Source organism: Mchenga conophoros, linkage group LG5, assembly GCF_057382185.1.
Source record: "Mchenga conophoros isolate Kocher_MC1m ecotype Shallow Benthic linkage group LG5, M_conophoros_male_GT1.1, whole genome shotgun sequence".
NCBI lineage: Eukaryota > Metazoa > Chordata > Actinopteri > Cichliformes > Cichlidae > Mchenga > Mchenga conophoros.
In genome coordinates, this window is record NC_140530.1 from 26480452 (window position 1) to 26495941 (window position 15490).

The 15490-nt window shown below is 39.0% G+C and overlaps 1 protein-coding gene across 3 annotated transcripts in view; it reads left to right on the forward strand.

Moving 5' to 3' along the window:
• The window catches only part of mtss1 (MTSS I-BAR domain containing 1), a 78512-nt gene that overhangs the window by 50039 nt on the left and 12983 nt on the right, over positions 1 to 15490 (forward strand). For all 3 annotated transcript variants that reach the window (XM_085274640.1, XM_085274641.1, XM_085274642.1), the window contains 5 exons: positions 1674 to 1765; positions 1850 to 1924; positions 13488 to 13645; positions 13750 to 13857; positions 14803 to 14900. In XM_085274640.1, coding sequence (XP_085130766.1) covers positions 1674 to 1765; positions 1850 to 1924; positions 13488 to 13645; positions 13750 to 13857; positions 14803 to 14900 — 531 coding nt within the window. The remainder of the gene's footprint in view (positions 1 to 1673; positions 1766 to 1849; positions 1925 to 13487; positions 13646 to 13749; positions 13858 to 14802; positions 14901 to 15490) is intronic.

A 15490-nucleotide genomic window follows, 5' to 3' on the forward strand; every position in this document is an offset into this window, starting at 1 on the left:
AAAACATCTTATTTAAAGGTAGCAGATATCTGCTATAACAGCTGCATTATTAAATTGTAAAGTTGTCTCTTTCCAGCCTGCTGAGGTAATGCTCAGGTTAAATTATTCTGTCCCTTACTGAGTAATAAAGTTGTGCTTTTACAGCCTTATTTAATATTTAACTCAGCAGCTTCATAGTAAAGACACAGCAGCAGCACATAATTTAGCATCAAGTGCACGCAGGCACAGATTCCCAGTTCAGTTATTTGAACCACTCATTTGAAGAAAAAGAAGTCTAGATTAAAGTTACTATTCAGATTGTTTGTTGTAAACTGCTTTTGTAGGGTGTGGCCAGTTTGTTTAAATTATGAAAAACAGTACAATGGAAGCACCTAACACATATACCAAAACACATTTGGGCTCTCATTCACTAAATATGGGGCCGTATTGTAAAAACCTTGGTGTCATTTTTGATCACTTCAGTCACAAAAAGCTTGTCAGCTCAGATGTTCAGTCATGTTTTAGGCAGCTCCGGAGACTCAGTAAGGTCAGCTCAGTTTTATACAAAAAGGAAATCTAGAGATGGTCATGGATGCTTTTATTTCCTCTTTTATTTTGAAAGCTGTTATACATGTAAGTCTACATAAAGTACAGCTTATTCCTATCATTCTTATTACCATGTAATTTTAGAATTGATTTTAAGGTTTTAATTGATGACTTGTTGCCAGTCTTACTCAATAAAATGTGTGAACCATGAGTAAATAAAGAGTAAATCAATAAAGATCGATACAATTTCATCACAAAGACGTTTGGTGCAGTTTCTCTCCTCCAGATATCCACAGTAACATGAGCGTATAAAAGCATTGAATTCTCACACTGAGTTTGTGAATGCGATAACTCAAGAACAAGATGATATGGGCGCTTCAAATTGATACCATGGGTGCATCTACTAAACATTTTGGATCTCAGTGACTTCTGACCTCTGGTTAGAGGTTACGTTTTCTGAAAACCTTATGAATGCGCTAACTCAAGAACAAGATGATGTAGGATTTTAAAATTGATACCATAGATGTATCTACTAGGAGGCTGAGTAGTAGAACCTACAATTGCTGGTATTTTTAAAATTGATAGAGCACTGGTCAACATGTAATTAAAGTTTTGTTTACTATTCCTTTAGTTACTGTAAACGGATGGACAAAAGTCAATTTATAAGTATCTTGATTCATTCTCAATCATCCAGGAAAGTAAATCTCCAAAAGTTGATTCTGTTCATCTGGACGTAGCGTTTTGTGGAAGAAACGTTTCGTCACTCATCCAAGTGACTTCTTCAGTCTCAGCTGACTGCAGGTTTCCCCAAATCTTATAAACAGTACATTTGCATAATGACTGAAAACAGCCCACTGAAGGAACAATGGGCTGGGAGGTCAGTTCCTTAATCATAATTATGCAAATTCTCATGACCATTGATCAACAACCACTGACCAAAACCCACTGATCAATGACCATGAGTACCATTCACAGGTAGTTGGGGAATGGCTGCAATCACAGCATTGTAAGATGGCGAAAGATGTACCCTTAGGCCCTTATTGGAACTTCACTAAAGTGCTCTTTTGATTTACAGTGTTAATTATTTTAAAAAAAATGTTTCGGCACAGTGTTTTATAAAGTGAGTCTATATCTCTTTTTGCCCTCAGGTCCCTCTCAGAAGGTCTCATCACACCTCTTGAGTTGAAAATGGAGGAGTGGAAAAAAGTGGCCAGTCAGCTGGATAAAGACCACGCCAAAGGTATGTCAACAGGCTAGCACGCACTCACAGACACTTAGGCAAAGACAAAAGCTTCCTCACTTTCTGCTTTTTCCTGTGGTTCAGAGTACAAGAAGGCCAGAGCAGACATCAAGAAGAAATCTTCAGACACCATCAAACTGCAGAAGAAGGTGAAGAAAGGTAAGAATCACCACCTTCATTTCACCTCCAGCAGGTTTTCAGCTGCACTCAGACAACAGAAAACAAGAAAAGGACAAAACAGTTTTTTCCCCATGTGTATATACAAGTTGTAAAACATGGAGATATTACAGCTTCCCCGGGCGCCTGCTTAGTGGGCTGCCCACTGCTTCACTGAGTGAATGGGTCAAATGCAGAGAAAAACAAGTAATTTCCCCATGGGGATCAATAAAGTATCCATTATTATTATTATTATTATTATTATTATTATTCATAGAAGGCTCCACCTTCTATATATGTAAGCCATCTTCCACAGTGAGCTAATCTCTGTAGTAACAACATGAATGTTTTCGATCCTGCCTTCATTGTGTTAACATGAGTGTTTTCAGCTCTCTGACGGATTATTTCATGGCCATCCTTCTGTCATCTGTGCCCCAAGAAAAACCCAATCTTAAAACATATTTATGTATTAAAAGAACAACTATGCACCACTTTGGTTTTAAGTATATAAAAAAATTAGCTCTTTCAAAGTTTTGACATTTTAGCTCAAATACTGTCTCACCCCGCAAATATCAATAGTAAACAGTCACCCTTGCTTATTTCTTTGTACTAATTTGGAGCATCTGGAGAAATAGTGGTCTCAAAAACTCATCTATCAAATGTGATACACCTAACTTTATTGGGTTTAGAAATAATCTGTAGTACTAAAACTGCACTGTTAGTTTTGCACTAGAAATTCTCATTGACCTGGCCTGTATGGCGATGGAACTTGTTGTTCCTTAAATTGTGTTCGGACTTTGGGGTAAATAATGACTTGTTGACATGGGGCTTGTTGTTGCTACCTTGCGACTGTTTGATCTTATCTCAGGGTGTATCTCCTTCGGGCTTGTTAATCTTGTTTGGTCTTGTTGGTCTTGACTTTAGAATTACGTGGATTTGTTTCCACTTACTTTGTGCTTCTTGGACTGCTTGTGTTTGATTTGGGGCTTGCTGCAATTACCTTACGACAGTAAGGTAATTGCCACTTTTAGCACAGTCAATATGAGATTAAATGTCTTCCCTACCCAAAATGGAGGGGTATAGTCAGCTATTGTGCTTATAGTAATTTTGTAATTGATCATTATTTTAAATCTGCCAATATTTTTTCACTGAATAAATACTGTGAGAGCAGCCTCTGTACAGTGAGGCCTGAGGTCAGACTCCAGGCTTGTCAGTTGGACTTGTGCCAGAAACCAGGCATACTGGCAGGCAGATACCTGTGCCACTCCCTCCCCTGTTATCAAAGTAACACACCCTGCAGTTGCAATGGTTGCAGCTAGCCTTGACATCCCATTACCAAACAAACTGAAAGCTTGCTAGGAAGGACTGCAGAAGGCCTTGTATGCTAGAAAGAAAGAAATTTAAAAAACAAAACAAAACAGAAATGCCACAAATGCACACGCTTGCATTCATAAACATACATGCATACACGAAGATTGAAATGCAACCTCAAGGCCTCTATACAAATATCTTCTCTGTCCTGTGGCTCTACAAAATCCAATGGGCAAATGCAAAGATAGAAAAATAGTTTGAGCACACATCACAAGTGCAGACCCGCCCAGGGTAAACAGTGATGCCTGTGAATTTAACATCCCTGAACACGTTTCTGCTACTCCTATTCCTTTTTGGTCCTTAATTCTGTTTTCTGTCTTTTTTCTGCAACATTCCCTTTATTCTGACTTCTGAGCTCAAAATGACTGACCACATTAGTTTCAGGCAGTCTAAAAGATCAGTAGAAAGTCAGAGCATTTGAAGAAAAGTTTGGGTTAATTACAGCTTGGGTCTATGGTTTCAGCTGTGCTTTCTACTTGTAATGATAACGCTGTGCTGAATATGTAAAGTTACAGATCTCACGTATCCGCCCTGAGCTGGTGCTGTTATGCGGGAAATTTTTATCTAAAGCTAAAAAGCTTTAATCAAGTTGATGCTAAAAATGTAGCTTCTCTGAATGTAGGTCAGTTTGAAAGTGACAAGCATATAGACAAGGCTGGCAGTGTTTCTAATCATCCCATGTTTTACTGTAACACCGAAAGTATTATAAAGTTCTCTTTGAAATAAGCTTGTCCAATGCAGTAATTGTTTATAGAAATGATGGACAAGGCTGCAAAAATTGAAATTGAGGTTTGAATGAACTGTACGCTCTCTATGAGAATTGCAAAGCTGTGAGAGACCATAAGTAAACAAGTAAGCAAAAGCAACTCAAAGACAGAGACTGAACCACAGCTTCACATGTTGTCACCACGTAATCACAGAGCACACACACACGCACATGAGAGCATTTTTTTTTCCCTCCCCTGCACAATGCACCAAAACAGTCACCAATCAGGGCTTCACATTATAATTATCCTGCTGTACAGTGCTCTCTGTGTGTGTAGACACCATATAATAAGTAGGGACAGACTGAGAGACTAACTGCTGAGCCATTTGTTGGTACAAGGAGTCTTAAACAGAAATAAAGCCCACTGCGTTTTGTCATTTTATGGATTAGCTGTATTGAAGATGTTGTTTTTGTTCAATCTTGTTCCCAGTGAAGCTTTGCAGTATTGGATTTTTTCTGCACGATCATAGTCCAGACATTGATATTGTTGTATCATAGTTACACCTACATGAAACTATGTTGAACTCCTGTATTTTTAGCAGTTTTCCTCGCTGTGCAATCATCTTTTGCCTCCTCCTCCTCCTCACAGGCTCATTTTTGTAGTCTGTTTTTGCTGATGTATGTTTGAATTAAAGGAAGACCTCATAACGGTAAACATCTGTTCCTTCACTAATCATCTCATCCCATATGATTCTCTGTGTGTGAATGTGTACAGTCTATCATTATGTGGTGCTTAACCACTTTCGGATAGGGAATCTACAACTGGTGTGCGTGCGTGCGTGTGGGAGAGAGGCAGATGATGGGAAGAGTATTGGGGAAACATAAATAAGACATAAAGGTGATTTTAAGTGTTTTAGAAAATTGATGTCATGTCTTTTATTGTCAACACTAGTTCATAGCTCGAGTTTTACTTGTTTTCACATTTTAAAAGTTGCACTACATGTCATCTACTACCTAAAAACATGTTCGGTTGAGTAGAGGTTAAGTTGTAGAAGTTGCAATGATTCACTGCATTACAAGTGTTTTCATCAGTAAACAGCACTTTCAAATTGCTGTTTTTCACGGGCGTTTGTTGGCAGCGCAGAAGATGTCGAGGAAATGTCAGATATTGCCATGAAATTTGAATTTCTGGTAATTTTCCAAGCACAAGAAGGTCACTGCCTCAGCCCCTTAGGCCTAGAGGAGGTTTTTACATGTAAATAGCCATTCTGTGAGCTATACAGATGCAAATCAGGATAGTAGAAGTTACTTCAGTTTCTAAAAGGTAGTCTCATCTTTTATTTCTGTACCATTTATTTTCCATAATGCATTGTAATCAGTGATTGTTAACTAGACTTTAATAGTTAATTTTAGGAAATTATTATGTTATTTTATTATTGGTTCAACGTTCTGCCCTCTAACGTTTGCCTCTGCCACCTCACCAGCCTTATATTTATACATTTTATACTTGCTTTGTGTTTATGCTTTCTTTAACACGAGAAATATAAACTTAATTTATAACAAAATGTAGATACAGAAGAGGGTAGGAAATGAAGGGAGATTAAACAGATCTTGCGTGGTTGATAAACTTAAACATCCTTGTGTTGCTCTGGTAATAGAGGAGGAGGAAGAGCATGAGAGTGATGGGTTAAAGTCATCATCTCTATGACTCAGCTGTGTTTACTGTATTTAAAAAAAGATGGATAATGGAAAAATGCATTAAGAGGAGAAGTAGAGAGATTTGTAAAGAGAAGACAGTTGAGACAGAAAATGTGACGTGTAAACTCTGGAAATGGAATAAAAATAAAAGATAAAAGGTGGAAAAAGGGCAGCACGGTGGCACGGTGGTTAGCACCGTTGCCGCACAGCAAGAAGGTCCTGAGTTCAATTCCACCATCAGGCCGGGGTCTTTCTGTGTGGAGTTTGCATGTTCTCCCCGTGTTTGCGTGGGTTCCCTCCGGGTACTCCGGCTTCCTCCCACCGTCCAAAGACATGCAGCTTGTGGGGATAGGTTAATTGGATAATCCAAATTGCCACTAGGTGTGAATGTGTGAATGAATGTGAGTGCGAATGGTTGTCTGTCCCTGTGTGTTGGCTCTGTGACAGACTGGCGACCTGTCCAGAGCGTACCCCGCCTCTCGCCCTACAGCTGGGATAGGCTCCAGCGCCCCCCGCGACCCTGAAAAGGATAAGCGGAAGCGAATGGATGGATGGATGGATGGAGGTGGAAAGAATAACTGATGCCATCAGACGCTGGGGATGACGACGTTCATAGTGAGGAGCAGGAGGAGGAAGCAGTATTGTTGCTTTGCTCTAAAAGGCAAGAAAGAGTTAAAAAAAAATCCAGAGTGTAAGAGAATCGAGCGAAGCTTCATGGCTGAAGATGTCGAAGAAGTGAAGAGAAGTATTTGATGGTGGAAAATAGTGAGGACAAAGGAAGAATATAATAAAGATGAGAGGTTGATAGAGCTGGAAAGCAGAGTAAGGTAAAAGGACAGCAAGAACAATGAGGTAAAAAGGAGGCGAGTTGATTTAAGAGATTAAGAGCAGGGAGGTTAAAGGACGTTAAATGTCCTCATTTGAATATCCAGACAGTTTTTGCATACAGCTTGTGCTGGTTTCAACCTGCCTTGGAGAGTGCTGCAGAAACCTTTGACATCACCTAAAACTGCCTAACCACCTGTCTCACACCAAAGACATCATCAGCATGTGACGCAGATGGTCTAGACTGTTTAATGAGTAAGCTTTTAAAAGCAGCTGGACATCAGCATCAAAATTAGTCATTGTGCTTCAAAATTATTTTGCAGGCATCATTTGGCATTACAAGCTGTTGAAATTGAACAGTCTTCATAAAACTAAATACTTGCCCTCTATATTTTTTTTATTTTACCTTTGTGTGCAGAGAAAGTCATTTTGGTTATTCCCCGGGCCCTTTTTTTTTTTTTTTTTTTTTTTTTAAAAAGCATGGATGTTTTTACACTAGTTTTAGTTCTAGTTAGCTATAATAACCTTGCACTAAATAATGAGAGATGGTATCAATATATGGATATAATTAAAGAGGTCTTAATTGATCTGCTAAGCCTCCAGTACCCAAGAACCAGGTTGGATTTGCTTTCTCTGAGTGAACAGATCATATTTTGGCTCAAGTCTAATTCCTTGGGTGTGTAGTTGGGTATGTTTTTAGGAGTTCATTTCAGATTGTGTTACATTTTTGGTCCATGGAAGATGTAGTGGTGGCTGGGAGGTTTTTGAATTCATACTTGAGCTGAGTTACTGTTGGCACTATGAGGAATTTTTCAGATGAACTCCACTAACAAATGATAATAGCAAAGTTTGATTAGGAGAAATCTTAAACATTAAGTTAAATGACAGTCATGTCCTTTTTTATTTTCAATTTTCAGTTTTGTTAGATTTTTAGATTCTAAAGTCTAACAAAACTGCAAGTGACACAGAGCAAAGAAATGTTCATTTTTTAAGTTTGATGTGGAATCTGGTTAACCATATTTTAGACACAATAATTGCATTTAATACAAAGAATAATTCATTTTATAGCTGCCCACAGCTGCTTTTTCCTTTTGGGATTCTGTATTTTTTACAATTAGTAAAGTTGTATACAGTAATACGAATATCTTCCACATCTGCATTTACCTTTTCACACTTTTGTATTTGTATTTATATTTTTGATCTTTATAGCAGCAGTTTAGAGCAACAGTTACATCAATGCACTTAACATATGGGAAGATAAATACCCTACAATATTAGTGAGAAAACCCCAATGGTCACACGATCTTACTTAGTAAGTAGACATAAGTAGACACTTCAGAACCAGGCACAGTAAAGGGGGAGTGTTGTGCAACGGCTGGTTTTGGGGGTAAGAGGAAAGATAAAGAAATGGGATCATGGAGCGATGAGGCCAAAATACAAATTAAAGGAAAGAGGAGACAAAAGTTAATGACATGCATTAACAGCATATAAACACACGGGCGGTGAAAAGAGTAGTAGTCTGAGCCTATAGCAGCATAACTAAGGGATGGTTCAAGGTCTCCTGATCCAACTTTATCTGTAAATTAAAAGGAAAGTTTGAAGCCTATTTTCAGAAGTAGATCGGGTGTCTGTCTCCTGAAGCCAGACTTGGACCTGGTTCCACAGGAGAGGTGTCTGATAGCTGAAGCTCTGCAACTAGTTCTACTTTGCAAACTATAAGAGCCACAAGGCTGCACTTAGAGAGTTAAGTGCTCCAGAGATAATATGATACTATAAGATATGATGGGGCCTGATCATTCATTATTTAACCTTGCATTTACTGCAACCGCTGCACCACCACTGTGCATTATATATGTATTCGGGGCCTGATTTAGTCTATTCTTTTGTGTCATTAAGTCTTATTGTTGTACAAAAATAAAAATGCACTATTCAGCCATGCTGTTGCAGTTTACAAAGACAATATTCACTGCAGCTTGTGTGGAAGCAGCTCCACACACTGATAAGTGACCTCTTTCCTCATACTGTTTGACTGACAGATGATTACAGGGAAGTGCAGTCCAGAGGAAAAAGATTCCTCTCATTAACTTCTCAGGTTACATGTGTGTGACTTGAGTAGAATTAATTTAGATTTAGCTCTGTTAGATTTTGGCTTGCCTGAGGCATTTTCGTTTGTGTGTTATACATTGTTAAGCCATAAAAATCTAGAGATTGAGAAAATTAATGTCAAAATGGCCACAGGAACAAATTCTCAAATGCATTGAGGTAAGCTGGAGCTACATTTGGAAGCATCCATGAGGTGTTTTTACATTATGTCTCCCAGCTGGTGAGAATTAGCTTTGCGTGAACTGTGTTTCACCTTTAACGGCATGAATTTGCAGGATGGAGCTTCTGAGTTCAGGTCTTTGTGTTTTTGTGGGTGTTGAGCTGGAGCCTTGTAGAAACAGCAGCCTGTGTGTGTTTCCACAGAGCCTAGAAGTCAGACTAACAGCACACGCGGACACTGAGCTTCTGTTAGCAACGTGAAATTATCCTCAGTCTTCTCCATGCTCTCACACACACCTGAGGGAACAGGCTGTGTTTAGGTTGAGCTTAACGTCTGCACAGTCTTCAGTGTGTGTGGGTTTGTGTTTGGCTGTGGAAATTGCTTCTCACTGTTTTTCACAGGACTTGCTGTCCCCGTCTCTGTTTTTCCTACTTCTCGCTGTTGAAGTTTGAAAGAGGTCTTGTTTGCACCATGTTTGCTGGAAAAATATTTCAAGCTTTGTTAAAGAACAGTTGAACAGAAATCTGGTGAACAGATAAGCCCGGGGATCAGTTTGTGGGATTTTGCAGGTGGCTGTGAGCTGTAATATGAGATGTTAGATGGCTGTAATTCTTCATTTGAAACAATCATCTGCTTGCAAGTGATGGAGTTCAGTAAGAAAATATTGCAAATAAAATGTAGTCAGTATGAAAATACTCACTATATCATATAGCCCAGTGGCATCTATCCTAACTGATAGTGTTTGTTAACTTACCTGCATTTAGGTTCTCAAACTAAAATTCATCTAAGGCTGACAGATAAAAGTGTCAGAGACTATATAGATATTCTTTGAGCAATATCAAGTTAAAATAAAATGAAGAAACTGTGTATGAAACATGAAAGCTGCTGCTTTGCAAAACATGATACTTTGAATTCTTTGAAAACTTCTTTCACCGCCTCTGGGCTTCATTTTTACATCCAGTGGTTGTTTCCACAGTTGGGTGGTCTGCAGGTCAGAACTCTGTTTGTCCTCTCTACCTGTGGGTCTGAACCGCCAGACTCAGACCAGACAACACTGTACCAAACAGTTACACCTACAGACTCTGTTATTCCTCAGTGGCACTTAATTATTCCTGAAGGGAAATCTATGAGAGACTTTCTGTACCACTAAACCTGGTAGTTAACCTCCCTCTGCTCTCAAAGAGTGTGTTGTGCTGAAGCATGTGGAAAGTAGAGCTTAATACAAGTTTCAAGTCTGTGGAGGCAGACTTCCCGCTTCAATTTTCAGTGTAGGGGGTTGCCTCTTAATTTGAGGGTATTTAAAGGCTTGAGATCATTGCGTTGTGGGGATGAGCCACAGATACTGATTGTGTTGTCACTTGTACTGAGCTTTTAATGCAGCCATACTGTGACTTCACATATCTCTAGTAGAAATCTAGACTATAGTGGAAAAGGTTTTTAAACTGACCCTTTGCCTTTAACAAAGAAATAAATAAATAATCCACCCAGGAGCTTTGGACTGACAAGACTTGCTTCTAAAATTCATTTGGTTACATCTCTGCTCTGTCACATTCTCCCCCATATCCTTTGAAATGTTTTTGTAACATTCTCCTCCTCCAGTAACATTGAATGATTCACAGTTCAGAAATAATCCTTATTGCTTTGGTGACATCAAACATCTGTTGAATTTTGTGGAGGAGCAGTTTGCACTGACATTGACTTTCTTTGTGCTCACAGTGGCGACACATGGAGCATGTGTTATAAATGCCATAAAACATTTAAGTCATGTCTTTTACACACCATTTCAGATTGCCTGAAGTGATTTTAGCTTAACTTCAGTTTCAGAATCTTTCTAGTGCAACAAATCGGTCAGATTCTTAAGGGAATCCTGAAAATTATCCTGAAGAATTTGGTCTCAAAAATGTGCTTTGCTTTTTGTTTCTCCACTTGGATGTTTGAACTTCGCAGCAGAATGACGTATGTGCCGGTTCTGACACCAGAAGGCTGTTTTTACGTTTGTCTGCTGAAAAGGGGAAAGTTTCTTTGCACTCACCTTAAATGAGTTTAGCACATGTAGGTACAAGCAGGTCCAGTGTGCAGCTTACAGAAGTGTGATGTGGAAACTTGTGGGCTCCAGTGGAGAGACGCTGAGAATCTTGCGTGGAAATATCTGTTAGTTATGCAGCTTTGACCTTATACTACAGCCTGTCAGTGTGGCATGAAGACTGTTAGTTTGGAGTGGAAAAGAAAGAAATGAGGGAACGGATTTGATCACAGTTCACTGAAGAGACAGAGCCTTCTGTGAGCTGGTGAGAAAAAAAAAAAAAAGTTCTTTGACTCAAAAGTGTGTATTCAGGAGTGTTTTGGTTTTTGGGGGTTTTTTTAATGGCAAAAATTACATTTTGATGATTGTCAGTGACGAGTCCATATTCATAAAAACAGCCATGACCGTGTGTGCTGGTGCAGGATGCAGTTGGCACATTGTAAGCTAGCTGAAAGCTGATGCAGCATTTAAATGGATTGTTTTTTGTATGTAATCTTTATATTGGAACCTTGGAGTGCACCAGACTGAATAAATTTGGAGAAAAGTTGATGCTTTTTGAATCAAGGATCCAGGACGTTAGGATTTCAGTCTACCAAATACTTGGCATTTAACACAATTCAGCACTTTGTGTGTCATATTTGAATTCAGTTGTTCATATATAAGCCTTTGCTCACTTTATCTCAGTTAATGTGCCCTCTTCAGGTCTAATGGCTGGCGGTGTAAAAGAATAGACTCTGTATCAAAGATTAAGACAAGATGATGCCACCCATTAGTTACCGAAGTTTTGTTGTGAAACTTTAAGCAGACTTTTTTTTTTACAGTTGCCATCTTGGTGTTTTCTAATTGAGAAACTAGGGGATACTACACACTCATAAGAGGCCAGCTGCTTTATCTTACTTTGTGAGTCAAATGAGGACCATAATGTAAAAAATATATATAATTTGGTTTTAATAACACTCGAAACCAGCATTTGAGATCAGAGTTTCACCTGGAAAGTGTTTCCTAAGTCTATAGAGCAATAGGGTAATTTTGTCATGGACTAACAAGGAGTTATTCCCTAATGGCCATTAGAAAGGTTTCAGGCTTTAGGCATCAGCTAAGCATAATACCCAGTCTGCTTTACAGGGAGGAATAAGAGCTAAAATGGTGATGACAGAACTGTAAAATATCATCTTCAAGGCAGATCACTCCTGAACTGTCCCATGGCTAGCTTTGTGAAGGCTATTATTGTCTAACAAAGACTCGAGGTTGTTGCAGTGGTGAGCTGGGTTTCAGGGCTTCTCATGACTCATGTGACAAGCCTGGTATGGTTCACATGCTGGCATAGAGTCCAGTAAACAATGTAGTAAATCAAATCAAAGGAGTCAGAGAAAGGGAAACCAATGTCCGTTTCTCTTCCTCAAACTCAAATTCCATCCCACTCTAAAGCACCTCAATTACTCAGAGCCTTTTACTGACACGTTATTGAAGGAATTCTAAGCATGCAAGATGCCTGTTAACGACAAAACGCTCAGTCTTCTTAATCTGAGCTGGGAAATCCTACATTGCCATACTAATTTTCACATTTTAGGCACTTATCCTTCTGTGTGCGCTGAACATAAGGCCGGGCAGGGTGTGTGACAAACAGCTGACTGCGTGTGTGTGTTTGCATGTGTCTCTTCACTGCTTTTATGTGGTGCTGTTCTACCCTCTGGTGGTAGCATATGGGTAACACATTGTGAGCCTGTGTGGTTTCCTTCACACACAGTATTGCTCATTATAAGGAAGAGATGTTAATGTTAATGTTGTTTATAAGAACTGTGATACTTGCTTTGGTTAACTGCCTCCACACCATGAATACACCAAAAGCAAATATTTTTAGATTTAACATTAGCTGGTTGTTATATTGCAGTAGAAAGTTGATCAAAAAGTTAAGGATGGATTTGTGAAAGTTTTTACCACAGATGGCGTGGTGGGAATTTTTTCACTGTTGTGTAATCAAGCATCAGGACATTTGCATAATATCCTCATTTTTCGAAAAACAAATTAACGCCGAATCAAATTAAAATTAAACAGTGGGAAACATTGTGGTGATAATGTAATTAAGTGCAGACTCACAGCTTTCATTTGATGGGTTTTACACAAAATAAATGTATATACTGTTACAAAATTACAGATGGTTTTTAAACATAGCATTTTTCACAGGTTTAAAAGTGTTTGGAAAACTAAAACGATGCCTATCATTCATTTGCACGAATTTCTATGTAAAGTTTCTGTGTGGTTTCCTCCACACACAGCTGTTTCATTCCTTGGGATTCTTTTTGAGATCTTTACTGCAGCTGCCTTCTGTTTCTGCTTGTTTGTGGTAATTTTATCCTCAGTTTTTCCTTCCTGCAGTGAAAAACATTTTTAGATGAGCTGAAGTGGAGAAGTCAATTTCTTTGCCTTAAGGGTTTCTTGAGTTGCGTTTGCTGTACGTTTAGGGCCATCATCCGTCTGTACGATGGCTCTATCATGAGCCTTTTCTTCTACATACTCTTGTCCTCTCATCATTGTTCCAGGAGTGTGTGTGTAATACTGGTGATTTGTATCATGAAGCTAAAATATCAGAATTGCTTTGGACTACAGACATTTCTGCTGTCTCCATATATTTCTATCATCTGGACCGATCTACCATCAGTTCCTCCTGTTTGTGTTTTAGGGAAGGATGAAGCTCGGGGACAATTGGACAACGCGCTGCAGGACGTCAATGTGCGCTACGCTGTGCTGGAGGACACCGAGAAGCGAGCTGTGTGCAGAGCACTGATAGAAGAAAGAGCTCGATACTGTAGTTTTGTCAGCATGCTGAAGCCTGTGCTGGTCAGTTGTGTGTGTGTGTCTGTGTGTGAAAGAGGGATACAGAACAAGACTTTTTCAGACTTTTCTAATCTGGCAAAGTAAAATAAAAGGAGCTTGTCTTGTAGGACCATGAGATCAACATGCTGGGTGAGGTGACACACCTGCAGACCATTCTGGAAGATCTGACAAACTTGACAGCTGAACCCAATAAACTTCCACCAGCCAGCGAGCAGGTACCTTAACCATCTTCTCCATCTTTACTGATCTCTCAGTTTTTCTCTAGCACCCTCTGCAGGCCTAATATTACCCTTTTAGTGCTATTACTCTGTTTTCCCCAGATTTGGATTCTCTGTGGTGGGAGACTCTCATCCACAAATATTTTAATTGCCAAGTGCTGTGACAAGTTGACAGTAGCTCTTGTTCTGCAACCTTGGTGAACTTAATGTTGCAGCACACAGATCAGTTTTTGCAACAGGTTATGATTTGTGGCTCTTCCGCTTACTGCAGATCAAAGCAATTCAACACATGGAGGTGGGGCTTCTCTAAAGAAGTAGCCCAGCATGACAAACCATTTAATCAGCAGGTCCTTGTCATTTAAAAAAACAACAAAAAAACGAATTTGCATTAAAAAAAAAATTAAAAAATTCATTTTTCCCCCTTGAATGAAAAAGATTAAAAGAACCTTAAATTTCAACATAAGAGTGAAGACATTGTTTTCTCTGACAGATTATAAAAAATGCTCAAGCTGCCAGAAACATTTAGGTGGCTGTTAATATGCCTGGAAGGCCCCGCCCAAGTACATTAGCAATTTCAAGGCAGATGATGTTTTGTTTTTTTATTTTGTGTCTTATTTTCAGCAAATGTCAGAAAAAGACTACGACCAACAGTGATTGGCTCTACTGAAAGTGCTGTGTATGTATGCAAAGCATGGTTTATCTGCGAAGACCCATCTTTGTCCAGAAAACTACACGCTGTATTTTATTTTGACCCACACTGTCATTAACTAACTTGGTTCTGGTAATACCCACTGGAGTTGCAAATGTGTATTAATCCACCACTGAATATAGTTCCAGCTTCAGCACTTCCTGTATTTCTGAGCTTTATGCCTTCAGTAGAAACATCCCAACTTTGGAAAATAAAAGGAAAAACACCACAGCTGTCTTTTGTGTGTATTACAGGTGATCCTGGACCTTAAAGGTTCTGATTTCAGCTACACCTATCAGACACCTCCAGCTTCTCCCAGTAACACTCTCTCCAGGAAGAGCAGCATCAGCAGGTGGGTTACACACCAAAGCTGATATCAGTTTACAACATACAGTATTTCATATCACTTCATTTCACATTCTAATAATATCAGTGTGCATTGCTGCTTTCTTTTCATTTTGATGTTTTGTCACAGTGTTTGTAACTTTACTGTGTGTACTGCACTATATTTAAAAATCACACCTTAAACTTTGTTTCTGTGCAAGTTGATGCAAGTCAAAGTTAAATCCAGGCTCAGACTACATATTTTTCTGAGTTGTGATAATCAAAGTGTCAGATTGGACAGTTACAGTCATAAAGTCGTGCCTTTTTATGACTGACGCACATGAGAGTGTGCACGTTGTGCAGAGGTGATAACTCGAGATGTCCAGGATGAGAGTGTAAACAGACAATCACAACAAAGCGTGTTATATTACTGGCTTTCGGCTCCATTTCAAACTTTCACTGAGCTTATAGCAGCAACTTCATTCCTCTTTCACTTTGTTGTGTTTTGCAGTGTTTATGGCTTTTAATTCTTAAATAAGTTCTTTATTATGTGATTTTCACATTCCAGACAGTCGCTGCTTTTTTCTTTCTTTCTTTCTTCATTTCTTATTTTCTGTG